The sequence below is a fragment of the Amphibalanus amphitrite genome, unplaced genomic scaffold, assembly GCF_019059575.1.
Source record: "Amphibalanus amphitrite isolate SeventyFive unplaced genomic scaffold, NRLGWU_Aamphi_draft 000538F_arrow, whole genome shotgun sequence".
Classification (NCBI taxonomy): Eukaryota; Metazoa; Arthropoda; class Thecostraca; order Balanomorpha; family Balanidae; genus Amphibalanus; species Amphibalanus amphitrite.
In genome coordinates, this window is record NW_024882032.1 from 135,342 (window position 1) to 156,479 (window position 21,138).

The 21,138-nt window shown below is 47.6% G+C and overlaps 1 protein-coding gene across 1 annotated transcript in view; it reads right to left on the reverse strand.

Moving 5' to 3' along the window:
• The window catches only part of LOC122393500, a 117,503-nt gene that overhangs the window by 63,888 nt on the left and 32,477 nt on the right, over window positions 1-21,138 (reverse strand). The window contains exons 4-6 of the mRNA XM_043389558.1: window positions 7,874-8,026; window positions 1,310-1,458; window positions 724-925 (exon numbers count right to left, since the gene is read on the reverse strand). Coding sequence (XP_043245493.1) covers window positions 724-925; window positions 1,310-1,458; window positions 7,874-8,026 — 504 coding nt within the window. The remainder of the gene's footprint in view (window positions 1-723; window positions 926-1,309; window positions 1,459-7,873; window positions 8,027-21,138) is intronic.

A 21,138-nucleotide genomic window follows, 5' to 3' on the forward strand; every position in this document is an offset into this window, starting at 1 on the left:
ATGGACCAGTTTCGAACCCAATGACGCAAATGTGTCGTCACTGGACAAAACAATATGGCCGAATTTAAGAAGACACAAGGGCAAGAAGTTATCGAGTGTAGACAGCAGTGACGTCACTGGGTTCGAAACCAATGACATCAGTACTCGACCAATGGCGAAGCAAAGTAGCGTCATCCCCCTGTCGGGTCGTGTGATTGTTCGACTGCGCTCGTGTGACTGTCGCGCGATTCTCTGTCCGTCGACTGTCGCCCGAACGCCGCCTGACTGGCGTATGTCTGTCGCCCTACTGTCGCCCCGTACGAGTAGCCTCTATAGGTCCCAGACACTGTTGAAAGGCAGCAGCTGTGAGACTGCAATACTGTCATCCTACCTCGTGTGCAGAACAGTTCCGAACTCATAGTCAATGCAGTGGTGCAAGCATGAGTACTGAGACATTCACAAAAAAATAGAGTGGCGTAAGTAAAGGCTTCTATAACATGGCTCGAGAATCACTCAGACACAGCTGTGCAGGATATGACAAAATTGATAATATAAAAAAATAAAAAAAAAACAAAATACTGAGACCCGCTCTTCCCGGAATGAATTAAATTTATCTTTCGTGCGTCCTCGAACAAAAAATATCCAATGTCAGCAGCTTCAAAAGGAAACGTTATTCCATGACAGACATATCCGCAACACTTGGAACAAAACAACTCAATCCCCTTCCCTCTCTCCCCAACTCACTAGCAAACAGCATCGAGGCCGTCCTCTGTATATCCGGATAGGAGCCGGGCGGCAGGTCGAATATGCCCGGAGTGGGACTGTCGAGCGCCAGGATTCCGGCTGTGTCGCCCTCGATGTGGACCTTGTAGTGACTGGCGTGGTGTTCGTCCATGTCGACTATGGATATTCGTGGGCGGCCCCTCTTGTTGGAGACGTGCTCGTCCTGACGAGAGAGGTGGGGAGAGTGTCAACCAGAGGGAGAGAGAGATGGAGAGAGGGGGAGGATGTAGGGAGATAGGGAGGGAGGGAGGGAAAAATAAAGGAAAAAGAGAAGAGTGGAAGAGAAGGGCTGGAAAGGCAGACGAAGGAAGGAGAAGAGAGAAAAAGACGAAGGTTAGAGTGTGGGATGAGTGAGAGTAAAAAGGAGAGACTAGAGACTGAGGAAAGGAAAAACAAACTATAGAAAGAAAAGATGAGAAAAAGCGATTCATAAAGCACGTTCCGATGTCCCACCTGAACGCTCACATTGAAACAATGACAGGAGTTCATGACAAGCATGATCACGGAACAATAACGGGCTTCTACCACAACTGAGCATAAAACCCACCTTGAACAAGTTGTGAGTTTCGCACAGGTAGATATCGAAGACGGAGTCCTTCTGGTTCATTTCAGGCGGGTGATTATTTCTGTCCAGCACGTCCACTGGAAGGGTCTTATTCTGCGCATCGATCTTCTTCCTGAAGGGTGCCTCATCCTCTGCAGAGAAAGCCAATAGCGTCATATAAGCAACAAGAGACACTACGGTGCAAAAAATGGCATCTTACCAGACATGGTAAAATACCCGAGTGGCATCATGCATCATAAGAAACATCAGAAGATCTGCGCACTGGCCTTACGTAACAATGCATGCTCATTTCGCCTTCTGCTTTGCTAAGTAGCCCAATGCGAACCACCTGTCCCATTTATATATCATTCCCTGCAACTATGATATTAGCACGGTGGTAGACGTTATAAACGGCCACCCCAACCATTCATCTTTTAGCGCTGTCGGCCGGTCTCAAACTTCACTGACGGAGAGCCGTTCGAGGTTTCGCTGCCGGGGCGACTTTTCGCCATATTTTCCACGTGTCCACTCAGTGACGTGTGGACGACTGAGTGGAATGTGGAGGGTGGAATTCAGCCGGCGTGGAATGTGGAAGACAGCTGCATTACCCGATATGACAGTGATGGATGCTGTTAGTTCGGATACCAATAAATGGACTCACGGCGAAGAAATTCGGAAGCGAATGATGATAAATACGATAAATAATATGAATGATCGAGAGCGAATGAAGTTCGGTAAAAGGCATAAATAAGTACAGCTAGGCTCGGGGGTCAAACACTCGTATGAAAGCAGCATATTTACGTCTGGACAACGAGTTGCGGGGAAAAGTGCTGATTTTGTTGCAGTTTTAGGAGCCGGTGATTAGGCTGGATTTTGGGGCTACTTTTTCGTTCCGATTCATGTATTTCATAATGTTTGGCTTTTGAATATTTTAGTTCTTTCAGATAAATTTAATTGCCTTACAAATTTTGTAAAAACGTTTCATTTTTTATCAGCCGATCTTCAGAGTCCTAAAAATACATCAGCACTACAATCATTGTAAACAAACAAATGGAGCACCACTTGGCTCTGTTCCAAGGCGCTTTTTAAGACTTAAGTTTATCTGGTTGTTTCCGTACTCTTGTGCGTCGTTTTGTTGGATGTTTTGAATCCCTTAAGATTGACTTATATCATATTTAAGAAGCATGTGACTGAAAACAATCCGAAGTATCCAGGAGGCTGACAGAGGTCCTGACTCCTGAACAATATCAATATCAAGTTGAACTTAAAGTTATGAAATTTTGGTTGATAAACACAAGTTGATCGGGCTCATATATCAGCAAGAAAAAGTAAAATTAAAAGAGCTTATTGGCCGAAAACAAGCTATGATTTGCATTTCTTGGAGCAATACTGAAGAGCGCGCTGAGCAGGATCATGCCAGAAAATGACTGATGAGCGCATATTGATGTATTGCTATGAATACTGAATGATAACCATAACTTACAACAGCAAGATAAATTAGTGCTAATTATCAAGTTAAAAATATAGAATGAAAGGACTTTGGCAGCTTTACTATGCTTATATAGATGCTATGCAGATTGTAATGTGCATCAGGTACTCAGTGTCTGGCAAATGAAACATGCGATCATTCCATTGCTACTGGAGGAGAAAGCTTGGATCACTAAATCCACTTTATGTTGATTTTCAAGTTAATCATTACTGTATTTCTTGAAAAAAGGATTGTTATAAAATTGTCAATGTGACAATCCATGCAACGATGTGATCATATAATGTGTTCATAGTCATTCGTGATAGTGATTGTTGGTCCAATATACAATGGCAAAGCTCTCAGTCTCGGCGTTTCTTCCTGTGGATGGCCAGTAGTGACTCAGAGCTTAGAAGTATTAGTTTTCTTCACAGGGCTGGGATAAAAAGTACTGAGGGTAATCTTCCACCAAGGAACTCTACTTTGACATGGTATGAGATGTAGGCACAAGTAGGTAGGTGCTTAGTTCCTATAGTCAGCAGTTGTGTGGTTTAGTCGGGTTAGCTTAGATCAAGATTCAGCTTTGATTAGGTTATGTTAGTTTTTAATTTGCCAAGTGTCCATAAAAAAGTGACCTGAGCAATGAGCATACCTGAAGAACCCGATAGCTGACCTAACCTCAATTATCACACATATTTGCAGCCTACCCAAGACCTGCATAGCAGTAGCACCCAGTTATAGGTAGGTACTCACCCTAACTCAATCTTACCTGCTAGCCTTCCTTGCCAATAGTTAGCTCACCTTGCCAAGCTGCATCCAGGAAACAGTCAACTGAGGAACTGGCTCATTGGGTGGCTGGTGAGTCTGTGCATTTAAAGTGTTTCTTCTCTGAAGCTGCTCTGCACTGCGGTATGTCATGTTAGATGCTCAGAAAATGTGGGAAATGATTACTAAGCTACTTAAGTGCTTTGTTAATGCTCGAGACATGAACAAGTACAGATCCTGCAGGGTACAGCTATGAGTTAGGTGCTAGGTGAGTATGTTATGTGAATGTGCTGTTCCCTGTTTGACCATAGTAAGTATACAAACAAGCACAGGGTTCAGTTATATTCAATCTCCACATAAACATACAACAAAAACTGCCATATAGCCTCACTCCGAACACACCACAAAGAACTTAAGCCTTTGCAGGCACAAAAATGCTTTGATTTACAGGACAGGTATACAATATTTCCTCTGTTCTTGGGGATCTTGCTGCCAAGTTGAGGTACGATGACTGAACTTCAGGATTGATCAACCTTTTCTTCTTAGCCACTGCTTATATCAATATACGAGAAAATATATTCCTGCCCGGGGCCGGGATGATTCAATAAATGTCACCGAGGTTTTTTAGCGAAAACTCCGAGGGCCGTTAGGCCCGAGGTGCTTTTCGCTAAAAAAGCGAGGTGACATTTATTGAATTCCCGGCCTTAGGGCTGGAAGGTGTTTCCCATACCTGCCAAAAAGCTCACAACTATAATTGATAGTGACGTCAGCAGCCGTGTGGTTCAACGCGTTTAACCACACCCCTTGAACCACACGGCTGGCAATATTAAAGCACTGCATTAAACTTTGAAAAGTGTGGTACAGTGCACGTGCCATTAAAATGCCTGGATGTCTCGATTTAATCATGCAATGCAGCAGGTATGGGAAAGACCAAATGCTTGTTTGTAAACTGCCTTGAAAATTTAATGATCTACCTTCAATTCAGACATTAAGGCACAAATAAAATAGTTCCTTCTCCTTTTGGAATACACAAAGCAAAATATTTAATAACTTATAGTGGATGGACAAGGTCAATTAGCATCAGCATAGCTTCCCCACAAGTTAACTTCTGACACTGATGAATTACACAGTGTATATGAATTACACTGGCGCTTATTCGCTTCATATTTTGTAACAAACGCGCTAAAACTGCAATATAACAGCACTATATGCTTCTTGACAAAATGCAAAAGAAGTAAGAATTTAGCCCTGATGGCATTCATTCTTGGTGGAAACGTAATTACAAAATATTTTGTAGTAACTATTAAATTCCGGCCGAAAACAGTGCGCGGTTTAAAAAAGAATCATTCCAATGACGGTCCATTCTTGCAGTCCTGAAATCGCCACTATTTCCGGCCTCTCCAACGCAACTCGTTGTCCAGACGTAAATATGCATGAAAGCACGCTATATCGCTATATATGCTTCGCGTTTGGCTATTCCGAACAGATGGGTCGTATTTTTAGGCCTTGGTTTGACGCAAACCGTGAAATTTCTTACTACAAGTCTAACCGTGTGTTAAGTTATAATTGCTATCATGGCTCATGTATGAATGGTTTGCTTTTTTAATGTGGAAGAAAACTGTTGGCCAGGCTAAGCGGAATTGCATCGACCTTGGGCCAATGCAGAGAATATTGCGTTGCCGGTACTAGACTCGCATTTCAAGTGTTTTTTGAATCTGCATAGATGAACACTTTGACCTCACTTCTCAAAAGGGCTTGGGAAATATCAAGTCTAGCCTCGCACCTGCGCTTTGAAATATCAATTTGAATCTGAGGTCAAGCTCCAGGACACACAGTTGTAAATAGGAACAATAGATGTCATTTTCTCGTAACAATGAGAGCAATGATAAGGTAGGACATGCGTGCAGAACAAGCTCATTGCTGGCTATCTCAGAATGTTCACACTGACAGAATTTCGTCGAATACGGACGCAGTTTGATTTAGGTGACGTTCTGAAATAAATAAATAAACCCGTCACATGCTAGCACGGCAAAGCGCAAACAATTTGGAGGAGCCAAGGTTTCTTTTTATCATTCATTCGCGACATTTGAAGTGATCCAAGCCTAACGGAATTCATTTGAATAATTTCTTCCTCCAAATCAAACCCTCATTTTGGAATCGCGAGTGGAGGCCGAAGGAAGTCGTTACGCCCATTATGTGTCTCCTGGCACTATTCACCCGGACATTTCGATGACCTTTCCGCGGTAGATGGCTAAAGGAAATGCCATTAGTGGCCCGAGGCTGATTGCAATATATTCTACTGATTATAACGAGCGCCTTGACCTTTTGGGGGCACCTCGTTTAAAAGGCACCTAATTGGAATGGAGGATTTCATGTTTTGTGAAACTTTAACCTGGGCTATATAGGTGATGCTGATTTAGCCGGCACATCAAAGCAGCTGTGTACCATTAACTTCAAAGTAATGTCAAAGGTAGTTGGTGGGGCTTAATAAGACGTAAAAACGCTCAAGCTGCAAGATTGTTAGTGCACAATAAGTAGCTACCAATGCTTTAATCAAAGTAAGCTGAGCTGCTTTTAAAGCAGTTGAACTTTGAGCTAGGTTATTAACCCTCGCCGGCACAGGCCATTTTGCGTCCTTCGACGGCACAAGGGGGGGGGGGTGGTAAGACCCCCCCCCCTCGCGTTTGGCCCCTGATCAAGCTAGAGCTTCGTAAGACCCCCCCCCCTCCCCCTCGCGTTTGGCCCCTGATCAAGCTAGAGCTTCGCGGAAAAAACGAGCGTGTTGCCCGTTACGAGAGGAAGCCGATGATACCCAATTTTAAGGTCCTAGGTCATCGGGTGACCTTCCAGGTCAGGTCAATGACCCGAAAACCGGGAAAATCGGAACCTGTTAGAAAGTCGTAAAGTGTGGCTGCTATGTTGGTTTTCCGGGGTGCTGATCACGAATATCGTGTTAGTTTTGATCAGAGATGATGTCTTTTAGCATTTAGACCAGGTCGGGTCGGGTCAGGTCAGGTCAGGTCAACCGGTAGGGGTTGTGACGGGTGTTCGTAATACGTGTCAACCGCCTCTGACAGCTTCGTAACATGTTACGAAGGCACCAAAACTACTTCGTAAATGTTCAAATGGTTGCTAAATTCGAATTCAGCTCCAAAAACTAGCCTACAAACATGTATAACTCGAAAAAGTGAACCGAGGTCACCCGAGGTCACCAAAGGTCAATGACCTGACCTGACCTTCAGGTGTACTTGAAACCCACCCTAATGTATGGGAGCAACATCAAATCACATGTTTGAACGTTTGAAACCACCAAAAGCTTGCAAACGCGGGGCTAATGCGAGCCGACATACGCCGAATCGCGATTTCGGCCAAACATGGTCACGGAAAGGAGGTCACAGGTCAAAGGTCATTAGGGTCAGGGTCATGAAATTTTCAGGGTAGGTGTAAAATTGATCAATGCGAGGGTACTGAAAGTTTCGTCGCAATCGGCGGCTTTTTACGCGAGTTATTCGCGAAAAACCTTAGGGGGGGTTGCATCACCCCCCTGTGCCGGCGAGGATTAAGGCAACTTTTTACTAGGAAAACACGCACATTGATTCCACCTCCCTACGTATTGCGGGACTTCATTCCATGCCACTTCAACATCCACATATGGGTTATCGTCGATGACGATGCCGTCTGCATGCCGTTTGCATCGGACAAACTGCAGCCGACGGCGTGGGTGTACTAGCAGACTCGGTAAATCTGCGACTCTGACTAACTTCCGCGGCGACAGTACATGACCTTCCGCGACCTTCTGCCTTCCTCAGAGCTTCCCCAACCTCACTGCGACGCACCACTCCGAGAAATTCCATGGATACTTCCTCCAACGCGATGTCCTGGTATATTACACTATTTCTGACCTGTCCCAAGATTGCAGACTTTTTATCAGTCTCAGCACCTCCCCATATCTCCTCATATAGCCCTTAGTCGTTCCCAATACCTATCCTCCAAACTCTTCTTCTCGTCCTCCCAGCGCCTAAATCACACTTTCAATGCCTAGCCGCATCTAACTCCTTCCCCTTTTCACTCCCTCGATTCCCATAAGCACAACCCATTCCTAAACATAACATAAACATCCCCTCAACCCAAACTATTCCGATTCTCTGATCCCTTTAGCCCCCCCCCCCCCATTCCTTATCTCCCCCGTCAACGCTCATCATTCCTTCTCCGTTCCTTTGCCCCCCATCCCTTACCTCCCCCGTCAACTCTCATCCCCAACCCCCACCTCCCTCCCTCCCTCTCCACTCTCCCCCCTCTACCTGCCGCGTTGAGCCCACCTGGCGTGGCTGTCTGACCTTTCCGAGCCTGTCCAGGGACGGCGGCGGCTCGACTGCAGGTGACTGTGAGCCTCAGCTCTTGGCGGCTTGGTAAGCCCAGGTGGGCCAGAGAGACAGCCGAGCCGTCAGAGGTGGGTTCGGAGACGGCAGCGGTCCAGTCGCCCGGAACACCTGGGGAGAGAGTGTGGGAGGGTGAGAGGGGAGTGAGATAGAGAGAGAGAGAGAGAGAGGCGCGACATATTTGGCACACAGCTTGACTTCTTGACATTGTCCGGCCTCTGAAATGGACGGCATAGCCAAACACGTGCCCCCCCCCCCAAAAAAAAAAACATGCAAATGTGCAACGGGCAAAGCACCCTTTAGCACCCTCCTACGAAAAAAAAATGTAAGCCGCCTTGGGTTATGAATCTTGGATCATGGACACACAATGGTATAATTGCGCCTGCCGGCATGCTGGCATTTGGGCTCTGTCCAGCAGATAAATGTTTTCTCTGGAAGACTGTGGTTCAGCCAGCACTGACGTACGGCTGTTCGTCCGCTCCACTCAACTCAGCTGACATCGAAGAGCTGCACGCCACTCAGACAGCGACCCTCAAGACGGCGCTGGGGCTGCCTCGCCGCGCCCACCACTCAGCGCTCCTCGCTGCTGCCGGTATCGCCCCAGCACATGAGCTGATTCGGTCGGCATGCTTCCGGGCTGCAAGTGGTGCTCTGCGGTCCGAACACCGTCTCCAGCAGGCATTCCTCTCGGGCCTGACGAAGTTGGCCATGTGCCCCGATTTGCTTGGCGACTCTCTTCTTCTCCAACTGTCCCGCATGTGCGGAAACGACTTCTCTGCCGTGCTCGAGGCAGCTGCCGGACGGTCGTGCAGTCACAGGGTGACGCCATCGCGCGCCCCAGACGGACTGGCAGATAGCATCCGCTTCTTGATGAGGGACAACAGCCAAGCTTCGCGTCGCCTACTACGACTGCTGACCTGCTACCTCCCACCGGGGGCCGTGACCCCTGTGACCTAAGCTCCGTGCTGACACATGACGGTTTTGTCATTTCTGATGATTGTTTGTTATCAGCTGTCGGGAATTTGCCAATGTTTGGTGCAAAATAAATATGAATGAATGAATGAATAATGGCATATCAATATAACATACAGGGTGGGGCAGCATAATCGGGAATAAATATCAAACGGGATTATTTGGTCATGAATTTAAAAATATAGCTCCAAGCACTATTTTAACAACATCCCATCAATCGGTCACCTTTTACCTATCCCTCATCCTATTTGACCGCCCTTCGCGTCGATGACCTTCTCAAGGCGGGTCCAAAAGCACGCGCATGCACGTGCAACCTCCTGCTTGTCCATGTTGTCCATGTACGCCATATTGACAAGTCAAAAGACAATCTCATGAGCCCGCAGCCACAAGCTGACACAAATATTGACTCTTCCTGCTGGCTGAAAATCAAATTAGCACCATCACCACCGCAGGTATATCATGCAGTCAAAATGGCGACGTAACTATAATGAATACTGCGAAGGATCATCATAATTACGCCGCATTTCAGATGCAAGAGTCAACATGGTCGCATTGAAAGTCCACTCACATTGCTAGACACTATTTGAGACGCATTCATTCGAATAATAACTAACTGCATCGCTGCTTTGGATCATGAAATTTGTTCGATGCAATCTCGTGGCCCCCGTTGGTATTTCCAAGGTCCGGTGTTTGATGTTTGTTAGCCAGCATTGGAATGCAAAATCAAACGAGCCTGCATAAATGAGTGTTATATACATGTGGTTATCATTAAAACATGACATATGACTTGTTGCGACCTTTTTGCCACGGCTTCGCTTGGTTCACCTTCAGCAAAGCTAATACAATATGTACGAGAACGTTACTAAAAGGAACCTCAAAGGAATGCGATAAAGGATGGGTCAATTCAGTTGAGCGCCTATCATATATGAGGAATGCCGAAAATTTGGTCAATGAAATAGTGTTTAAATAAGCACATATGTAGTACCTATAATTACAGACAAAACATTAAAATGGTTTGGGACAAAACGTCGCAGGAAAAATAGAAACGAATGAGAATATTTTGTACCAAAGCTGAAGACAGCCCGGGTGCGTATTATTTAGGCCAGGGTTCATAATGTCCAGGGCTCGATGTGTCCAGTCTTCGAAATGGCCAGTGCCTTGAATGGGCCAGAGTTCATATTGTCCCGGGATTGCATGGTCCAAATGTGGCCAACTGGCTGCAGATAGGGTAAATTCAAAGAGGCCAGGGTTCAAATTGTCCAGAAGAGGCCAAGGGGTTGAAATGTCCCGTGGTTGAAGTGTCCAGGGGATGTGCCGCCCCTAAGTGCGGAAATGATCGTTGTGGCCAGTGATTGAAATGTCCCGGCCAGATCAGCCGCCGTATAGACCAGTGGTGGAATTGTCCAGTGCTTATTTTGTCCCGGAGCCGATGTGCCCAGTGAACGCACGGTCCCGAGTCCATTTTGTAGGCATTGGCGGTAATGCTCTGAGTGGGCGGCGCCATATCCAAACAGGAAGGATGAAGCAGCGACAGCGATGAATCCCGACCAATCAGCGCCCACCACCTGTCAAGGGGCGGAGCATCGAAAGCGTTCTGCGGTGACGGCGGGAAGTTTGAGCTATTGGTCTCAGATGAGCGGGGTCGTCTCCTCAGCTCTGAGGGCGGTAAACACACTCGCCAACCGGAGCCGGGGGATGGGTAGTTTAACCATTATTTATTATTTATTATATTATATTATATATTAGTTATTTATTACACTATGGTTAAACGGTGCGGCGGCGATGGCGTGATGGAAAATCACAAGACCCGTACTGGCGTGGTTGCGACCAGTTATACGCCGTCCGTCATATTGCGCCTTGTCTGCTTTTTACGCCCCCGTCATATTTTGCAAAGCTAATAGATCGACTGGTTCCTTAGGTACCCTACGATTCCACGAAGTGTCAACTCCCCTCGGGCCTTCCCCACCAGCTGTGGGGAGATCAAACGCACCGCGTTATCTGCTGACCGATCAGCCGCCCTCAAACACGTGCGAAAGGGACGCCGATGGGGCAGAGGCGGATTTAGACCAGAGTTTTGAGGGAGTCGACGAACGGCCAGTAACATTCCCTTTTTAGCATGGGATTATTCTGGTTAACGATGAATAGTGACACGAAGTTTAATAAAAGCGAGACAAAATGAAGTGGGGCATTGCCAGCTGCTATATACAGAAATGCAAGCGCATAACACGATGTTTGGTGTGGTTGATAGCCCCGTCCACCAGGGTCCGCCTCTGGGACGACACTGTGGCTGGCCTCAGCTGGTACTAATGGCGGTGGGAACAGCCGCGGGCGTATGTGATAACGAGGTGGGGTGGAGGGGAAAGGCAAGGTGTGAAAGGGCGCGTGGAACTTGTCAAAACAGAACTAACAAGATAAGACGGAAACGACAGAGTCTGAGTGTCGTTCAGTAGGGACGAGAGGCGAGGAGTCTGTTACAATAGCTTTTAACCAGAGCACTATGGTGATTCTGTCTTTCCTAGCACGAATTTATTCATATCGCGCCCTTCACTGCTCTTGATAACTTTGTTTCACCTTCAAATGGTTCGACTAATGGTGCCTGCTCCCCAATAGCTTGGTTGTCTCCCCTGCTCCACCCCATCCCCTCCCCCGCCCCGCCCCATTGACTTAGCGTAGAAGCGTTTCCGGCTAGCAATGCAGCGTGGGCATGGAAGCGTTAAGAAGAAGTTAAACGTGATTAAATCGTATAAAAATTACTTTAACATCTAGCTATGTCAAAACTATTAGCAGCTTATCTCTAAAGGTCAAAACAGGATGTAACCCCTCCCCCCAGCCCGTACAGGCAGGGAACCTCCAGCGGCGGTATGCAGCGGGGCGCTGGGAGCCACGCGACATCTGCTTTGATGTCTTGGAGTAACGGTTTAGGCAAATTTCGGCAAAAAATGAGAGTTGATTCCAATGCAGAATTTATTAGAGAATATTTTGATATGTGTTTCCACACGTACACTCGGGGGCAGATTGATGTTCTACAACTCTTTATCCACCGGGTTCCTATGGCTCAGCATTGGCAGCAGCCGTCTGGTACCGGTAGACTGTGCCGCTTCACTTACTTGTCAAGCGGCACAGCCTACCCACACCGTATGCCACCGGTCTGGGTCGGTGGCTGGAAGGCGATGTGGGCCACCTGTGACGTCAGCGCAGCGGTGAGGGCCGAGCCCGGAGGCATGGCTCGGGTCGGCGCGGCGCGGCGGCTGGCGAGGGCTGGGGAGTGAGGTGGGGTGGGAGCACGGACATCGCGCGGCTGAGCGAGTGTAGTTAACTTTCGCGTCTCAAGGCGCCAGTTATTCTTTTTGCTATTATTCTTTTTGCTTTTTGCTATATATTATTTTGCTAAAGCAGTTGTTAAAATGTCCTATCCCCAAGACAGCACCTATCATCATACTTGCCATGCTCATTACGACACACTTAAACGTGGCATTGGGACAGCCGATAGAATTTATATCACACGTGTATCGAGTTGCGGAGCTACATTGTTTTTAACAGGTAAGTATTAAGGTCTTGATTGAGCTCATTGGTGTCTACTATTTCGCACAGCAATCGTCCAGAGACGTGGGAACTGGGGTTTTTGGATAGCGCGGCGTCCCAACTTTAAGCAATTCTTACTGTTCCTCTAATGTGTGGTCGCAGCCACTAATAGCAAACCGTTCCATCTAGGAACAAATAAGTCGCGCACCTGGGACGGTTCGAACCGGGCTTCTCCAACCGGTCACCCTACGACGCTAGCGTGTATCCACTGAGCTGCCGAAACCAGCGACCACCCGCCGCGGTCAAACGCGATCAAATGTCACAATACTGTCATTGGCGGTTAGCGGGTCAATGTCATTTTGTTTTGTGCGGATGAGGACCATTCTCGGTAGCTCAGTGGATGAACGTTCGTTTCGTGAATTGGCCGGTGGGAGAAGCCCGGTTCGAATCCCCCTGAGTGGCCGGCTTTTTGGCTCCTAGTTGGGACGGTTCGCTATTGGGGGCTGCGACCACATATTAGAGCAATCGTAGTAATCGGTTTAAATTGGGGCGTTGGCTGCGGCACTACTCACAACCCCCAGCTCCCACGTCTCTGGACGATTACCATGCGAAACAATAGACACCAATCTGCTCAATCAAGGCCTTAATACTAATATGTTATACAAAATATAGCTCCGCACCTCGATGCACGTGTGACATAAGTTCTATCGGCTGTCCCAATGCCACGCTGAAGTGTGTCGTAATGTGCATTGCAAGTATGATGATAGGCGCTGTCTTGGGGATAGGACATTTTAACAACTGCTTTAGCACAATTGTTAGGTAGAATAATTGGCGCCTTGAGACGCGAAAGTTAACTACACTCGCTCAGCCGCGCGATGTCCGTGCTCCCACCCCACCTCACTCCCCAGCCCTCGCCAGCCGCCGCGCCGCGCCGACCCGAGCCATGCCTCCGGGCTCGGCCCTCACCGCTTCGCTGACCAGGCGGCCCACATCACCTTCCAGCCACCGACCCAGACCGGTGGCATACGGGTGGGTAGGCTGTGCCGCTTGACAAGTAAGTGAAGCGGCACAGTCTACCGGTACCAGGCGGCTGCTGCCAATGCTGAGCCATAGGAACCCGGTGGATAAAGAGTTGTAGAACATCAATCTGCCCCCGAGTGTACTACCGCGTATCAAACTTTGTAAGGGCATGATTTGCCGAGTCAAGTCTCTGAGACAAGAGGCATGTGAACGTTTTCCGTATTTCATTCAAAATTCATACCTTTAGATTATTTTTCGAGCTTGTCATGCATATGACCATATTCCTTATTAAAGGAAGGGTGCCACCTTTTGGACACAACGCAGTTTTTACAAGATTAGCCTCACATGAACCTAAAAACCGGCTTCACTTACCTATGCTCGAGACGGTCAGCATTGAATCCGCACGTGAAGTTATCATTTGCGAGTTTTGCTGCCAGCATTCGGGCAGGCAAAAATCTTCAGCACTATTTCCTCGTCGTGTTAAGGGTATTTTATAAAACATGAAATCAGCAAAGGTATGTATAAAAGTTATACTTTTGAAGCATGTTTTATCATTTTGAAAGGGTATATTTTTTCTTTATGGTATACACTTAAGTTTTAAAATTTTAATTGGGAAGTTTTTCTAGTAAGTTACATGAAGGGTGAAGGGTTCCATAGATCTCTTAAACATTGTAAAGGAAAAACCTTTACTCGACTTATTTGATGTATTTATTTGATGTATTTATTTATTATTATTATTATTATTTGATGTATTTATTTGATGTATTTTATTGATGTATTTATTTGATTTGATTTTTGTCTCAGTTGCGCCATCAATGCAAATGGCAGAATGATATGTTGCCATGACAACAGGATATGCCAGCCGTCCTAGCTGCCACATCAAACGACCTTGAGTTGTAGTGGTGATATAAACAACGATCTTTTTTTTTGGCCAATGTATTAAATGCAATGTTTCGGTTTTTTGTATATTGTGGACGCGCTAACCACGTCTAAAAATTCAAATAAGTAAAATAGATTCATAGAACAAAAATTTCGGAAGGTGGCACCCTTCCTTCAAGTACCGATGATAAAAACATATCGCAACATGAAGGTGGTGCTCGACAAGACGAGTGAGCGAGCGTTTCGTTGTCATGTAATTTTTCGTCTTATCCGGGGTCCGGGGGCAAGGCATCCGGGGAGCACGGTGCTTGTCACAGCAACGTCTCACTTTGTGATACATTTTGACACAAAAGTAATCATTTTTAAAGCGAATTAAGGTCGAATTCGGATCCGTTGGACAATGTTACGTAGAAAGTGTATGAAAAAGTCTAAATCAAAACACTTGTCTTTGCCACTTAATTCGTGCTAGGATCGCAAAGTCCCTACGGTGCAGGGGTGCGGAGCCGAACCGGATCCGCCGGAGCCGGCACATTTTGCCCAGAACCGGAGCCGGGGCCGGAGCCGGAGCTGTAAAACAATATAGCTCGGAGCCGGAGCCGGAGCCGTAAAAGAAGGGGGCGACTCCGGCTCATTTTTTTAAAGAAAAAAAAAATCAATTGACCTAGTTTGGTTTGACAGTACAAGGCAGTAAAACATGTGGTATGTCATGGGCCATTAATGCCTCGAGTATTTCTTTGAGAAAGATACCTATGCATAACATTTCGCCACGTGCTTATATACCCTGTTCGCTGATTGCATGTGCTGTTGAGAAAATAGCCTTGTTATGGAAATACAGAAGCAGCGTGTACCAAGCCAATCGCTTTTTTCTTCCACCCGTATTTAATTGATCGCATAAGGGATGTATTGAGTCGGAGCCGCACCCGGACCATTTTACTCGGAGCCGCAGCCGGAGCCGGAGCCGCCATTACATTTCATCCGGAGCCGGGGCCGGAGCCTATTTTTCTCCGGAGCCGGAGCCGGAGCCGAAGCCGTCTGAAATTTCCACGGCTCCGCATCCCTGCTTGCTAAAATTACCAACCTGAAGCCGTTGATGAAAGGAAGCTCACTCGCGTTCAAATTACGTCTGACGCCTATATTTGGAATACATTTTGAAATACTGTTTCTCACTTCCATATCCCATTTTATAATGCTCCATTTTTGTGCACGAGACGCGATCTTTAACCCGGCAGTTGCTGGGGTATTTCGCCACCCACCGTTTGCTGGGGGGGGGGGGGGGGCGTTAAACGCCCCCAGCCGATAACTCGAGAACCAATAGGCGCAGCGAAACGCACGAGGCGGCAAACGAAACAGCGCGACGAGACGCTTCAGATGAGTACTTAAAGTTGAATTTTGAGGTCACAGGTCGGGTCAAGGTCAGGTCAAACACCTGAAATCGGGCTTTCAGTAGCATGGACTTCAGGACTTCGCAATGGGCGCCTCTCGCCATAAACTCTGTCAAAACGGTGCACAATCCATCTTATAAGGCCTACAAGAGTGTCAGCTCCATGTAGGGGTCAGTCAAGCATAGGTCAGGGTCAAGGTCAGGTCAACCGGGTAGGCACATATCCCCGAAAATTAAAACTGATATTCGCAGCCTGTGACACATTTTTTATAGGTAATTTGGGGCGTAGAACATGATGGTGACATTCATTTTATTATATGTGTACGTGTTTGGCTCAAAAAGTTCAATTTAAGAAATTCATGTATAATGGTCGTGAAGTAGTCACGAAAAATTGCCAAGATTCAGTTCAATATTATGGAAAATGCGGAACGATAATCAATAATCGAAGATAGCCATTTGATTGCCCATGGTATTGGCAGTCTAATGGCGTTTACGGCATGTCTGCAGTGGCGTAGCCAGAAATCGGCGAAAGGGCCATGGTGCTCGAGGGGGCGACTTTGTCCCTTGAGAGGGGCGCCATTGTGAGCTAGTGTCAGGGGCGTCAGTCTAAAATGTAACGTCATATATTCATGCATGATTTACTAGGTGTTGCAAAATACGAGGATAAGAACCAGGTTTCGCTGTTTTTTCCATAAAATCCAATTAATGCAATTTGCAGCCCGGTGTTTTTTTTTATCAAAAACCTTGATCTTTATGCATGCACGCTATAGGAAACGAGCTCAGGCTACGGACATTTTATTCTCAAAATACGCACCCATGCGAATTCGAAACGGTAAAATATACGTTGATCGATAAGCACAATCTTTATTCTTTGCAAAAAAAACACAAGTTCACTCACTGATCCAAAGTGACCTGTGAACTGCAGCCTCTGGTCAACCGGGGTGGCCGTGCTTGGAATCTCAGACCGCACGTATGTAGGATTCACGCTGCGACTAATTGCCTAAATTGAGTCAAGGAAAGACTTGAACATTTAAGACTATGATATCCACCATGAGATCCAAACTCATTGTCATACCAGCAGCGACTGCAGTTAGAGGTGACCGGACGCTGACACGTTCTGGATTTTTTTTTTCTCCACAAATCACCTTTACCATTCGATGTCTAGTGCGCGAAGCCCCTACTTGTGGACATGCATGACTGCATGAGTGCCAGATGGGTGAGGCGTGAGATGTCCCATAGTGATACGAAGGTTTATGATGTCTTCGGTCGACGTAGTATAGAAGACGACTTTTGATGATGAGTGTGCATGATCGACTTTGAATAAGCGCCATAGACACTTGCTGATCTCACCGAACATTCGCCTTGCGTAATCCCCAGACCAAATATCTACATTGAGGGCGAGGTCAATTTTGTGACCTCTCATTACCTATTAGTTAACCCGCGCCGTGCTGGTGGCCGTGTTTTCCGTGTCGTGCTGGGGGGAGGGGGGGGGGGGCGTTTTCACGCGCGCCTCTAACTCGGCTCCTGGGCCACGTAGCGACACGCGGCAAGGGGCAATCGAAAGAGCGTAAAAAAGAATGACGGAAAGACTTTGTTCAAGTTTTAGGTCAGGTCAAAGGTTAGGTCACCAGAGGTCACCAAAGGTCAAATTTAGTCCATTCCAACAATTTTGGAAACTGCCGACGGCTAACTCGGGAACCAATATAGCTACAGCCCCGCGGAAAAGCGCATTCGAAAGCTCTTTTACAGACCTTTCTGAATATTGCTCTCAGATTTGATATCAGGTCAACGGTTTAGCCTCCAGAGGGCAAAAACTCCAAAATAGCAGATTTTATGAAAAGCGTTTTTCTGCAATAACATTTGGCTCAAGAGGGTGACGATAGTTAATTTGCCTGCATTGTGTTTCTCTCGTCAAGACGCGTCAAATGAACTATACGTTGACCTTGAAAGGTCATTTTGAAAATTTGACCTCAGGTCAAGGTCATGCTGCATATCCGTCGATCTGTATCGTCGAGCTGACCACATCTGACGTGTTTTCACAGCTTTAGCACGTCTCTATCAAAGGTTAGCCAAAAAAACTGCCGGCGACCGTTTATGACCTGAGATGACCTCAGGGGCACACAGAAGGGTCACAGATGTTTTTGTGTGCTATGTTTACCCATCAACCGATGTTTGAGAGGGTTTTGCACGACATTCGTCCAAAAGAGGCGCATTTCACTTTTCTCCCACTGACTTAACCCTCGACGGCCGAGGGGGGGGGGGTGCCGCCCCCCATAGGGTTTTTCGCGATAGCTCCGAACACGCTGGCGATAGAGAGCTGAAACTTGGCATACCTTACCTTTGATTCAAGCCGGATCTTTTGACACCAACCGCATTTTTAGGTCAGGTCAGGTCACTGACCCTCTCTGGTGACCTGACCTTCGGGCTTCGACCAGTTCGACCTAACCTTAAAAATGATTTAAGTAGTTCTGCAAATGTTTTTGACGCTCTTTCGAACGCCGCCTCAACGTGGCCCACAACGTGGGCCACGTTGGGTCTATTGTGGGTCTCAACGTGGCCCACAAGCTGAGTTAGAAGTGGGTGTTCAAACACCCCCAGCAGGTTCAATTAAAAAAAAAAAACGCATACGCTGGAGGCGGCACCGCACTGCTAGGCGGGGGTGGTATCGCAATAATGGGCGGCACTGTGCTGAGACGCACCACTTGAATTGAGGGGTGGCATTGTACGGTGAAGGGGCGGCGTCGCATTGAGGGGCGGTATCGCAACGAGGGGTGGCACTAACGAGGCTGCCTTATAAGAAACGCTTGGCACACCCTAGCCCAGCTCGGCGCCGCCTGGCTACTGCATCTTCAAAAGGGCCCTTGGTGTCGAATTGGTGTCGAAGACAGCCCCATTGTCAAATAATTACCTAGCGTCAGTGGTTTCTGGGGTGGGGGGGGGGAGCGCTACGATCTTGAATGGGGCGGGGCGACTGAAGTCTCGGGCATCAGTGACTACTGGAGGGCGCCAACGAACTCGGATAGGGCGAATGTGATCTTCAGAAGGCCACCGGGTGATCTAGAGGGGTGCAATGCTTGGATGGGGTCACTGCTGCCTTCCTTCAGTATAGGGCGTCGGACGCTCTGAAGGGGCGCCATTGATCTCGAATGGTCCGGCTGTTGTTTTCAGAGGGACACCAGTGGTTTCAGAGGGGCACCATTGATCTAGGATGGGGCGAATGAAGTCCCGGTTCAGGTGGGCGCCAGTGGCTCTTGAGGGGCGCCAGCGACTTGGATTGATGGGGCGACTGTGATCTTTAGAAGAGCGTTGAGGGGCGCCATTGGGCATGGATGGAGCCGCTGTTGCCTTCAGCAGGACGCCGAACGCTCTAGAGGGGCGCCTTGAGCTTGGGTGGGGCGACTGTAGTCTCAAGGGGCGTTGTCTCGGATGGGGCGAATATGATTTTCAGAGGGGCGCCGGGTACGAATGGCGCCAATGGTTTCAGAGGGTTGCCATCGATCTTAAGATGGGGCAGCTGTGATCTCCGTTTAGATGGGCGCCAGTGACTTTTGAGGGGCGCCAGCGACCTCGGGTGAGGACGACTGTGATCTTCAGAAGCGCACCGGACGCTCTGGAGGGGCGGCATTGGGCTTGAATGGGGCGACTTCAGTCTCAAGGGGGGGGGGGGCGCTAGTGGCTCTCTTGAGGGCGCTATTGATCTTGGATAGGGCGACTGTGATCTTGAGAAGAATGCAGGTGCTTTAGAGGGGCGCCAGTGGTTTCAGTGGGCGCCATCGATCTTGGATGGGGCCGAAAGGGGCAGCTGTGAACTTCAGAGGGGCGCTATCAACCTTTAATGGGGCGACTGTTCCGTTCAGGTGGGTGCCAGCGGCTCTTCAGGGCCCAGGGGCGCCATCGACCCTGGGGGTTCGGAATATTCTGGTTTCCGGAGCGGCGCCCTTCAACATTGGGGGCTCAGGTCCTATTTGGGGGTGCCCTGGAGGACATAGGGGTGTCCAGGCACCCCCAAAGAGATATTGAGTTCGATCCCTGCCTGCACATCACTTTTAATTCATGTTCCCTCTGTAAAACAGCATCAGCCTAGTTCGCGCTAATTGGGGCGCCGTCTGGGCGGCTGGGCGGAAAGGGGGGGGGGGGCATGGCCCCCATGGCCCCCCCTAAATACGCCACTGCATGTCTGTATGTCTATTCTGTGATTTTATATGATTTTTTGAACATATGCCGTTTTTGGTCGAAAACTCAGAAATCATGACGTCACTAAAACCTCGATATCTCAAAAATTTTCCGACCGATTTTTTTTTAAACTTTGTCACAATAAACTTCAATCAATTCCCTACAGGTACCCAAAATTTGGCGCGCCTGCGGCGCGCCATTTTTATGCTATGGCCCGGTGAAAAAAGTGGGGGCGTTAAACGCCCCCCAGCAACTCGCGGGTTAAGATGAAAAGTTGTCTGCCTTAACTTTTCCGCTTTATGGCGAACGAGACGGCAGCGGAAAAAAGTTACATCTTTAGCATCTTGAATTTTTGCTCCGACATCGGCTAGAGAGTAAACTAGAGAAGTGTTTATCAACACAATATGTAGTAGAAATCAACAGCATATTATGGAGTCACGTGCTGTGCTGCTTATCCCCTAATCCCTACTAAATAGAACATGCCGCGAAGTCTACGCGAGACACGATAGCGATGTGAGCAAAAAGGCAGCAGGACGTGATTTTCACCCAGGACGGAAATCGAGTGTTGTGTCTTAACCTTATTAGTGGCAAGGGGTTGTTCTCATCGACACCTCAGGTCTTTCTGGAATATCTCCGAAATGGCTGGAGATAAGATGCTGATATTTTTCAAACTTTTCCTAAAACTTAATCCTATTCCGGGCGGACTCTGAAAGGTTTGGAACCCGGCGGGGGGCCTTTTGCCCCCCCCCCCTCCCTCCTTCAGGTCTCGAAAACCACGAGTGTGAGCGACAAACGGTAAACGGCGTTTGATAGTTCATTAAAAGACCTACAGCTTTTATGTATAACTTTTTTTTGGGTCAGGTCAATATTGAGGTCAGCAAAGGTCATCAAAAATAAAATATTGTTAACAAGTACCTACTTGCATGACCATGATAGGTCAACTTTAAAATTTGACCTAGGAAGGTCATGCTGGGTAGTAATCAGCGTACATGACCAGGCAAACAGCTTGGTACCATTTACAAGTCTTTAGCACCATCATTACGTGATTTATTGGCTAAAACCTATTGATGACGTCACATGACCTCAGATGACCCTTCCCGGTGACCCTGTCAGTAAATGGCACCTGGGTCATCACATATCAGATAATATGTCATAATCCTGAAAGAATTGAATGATTTTGACTCGTTTATACTCGAAGCAGGACGCATTTCAATATTTTCCCATAGGCCTGTAAAGTTCACAACTCTGACCTGACCTCAGGTCACAGATATAAAAA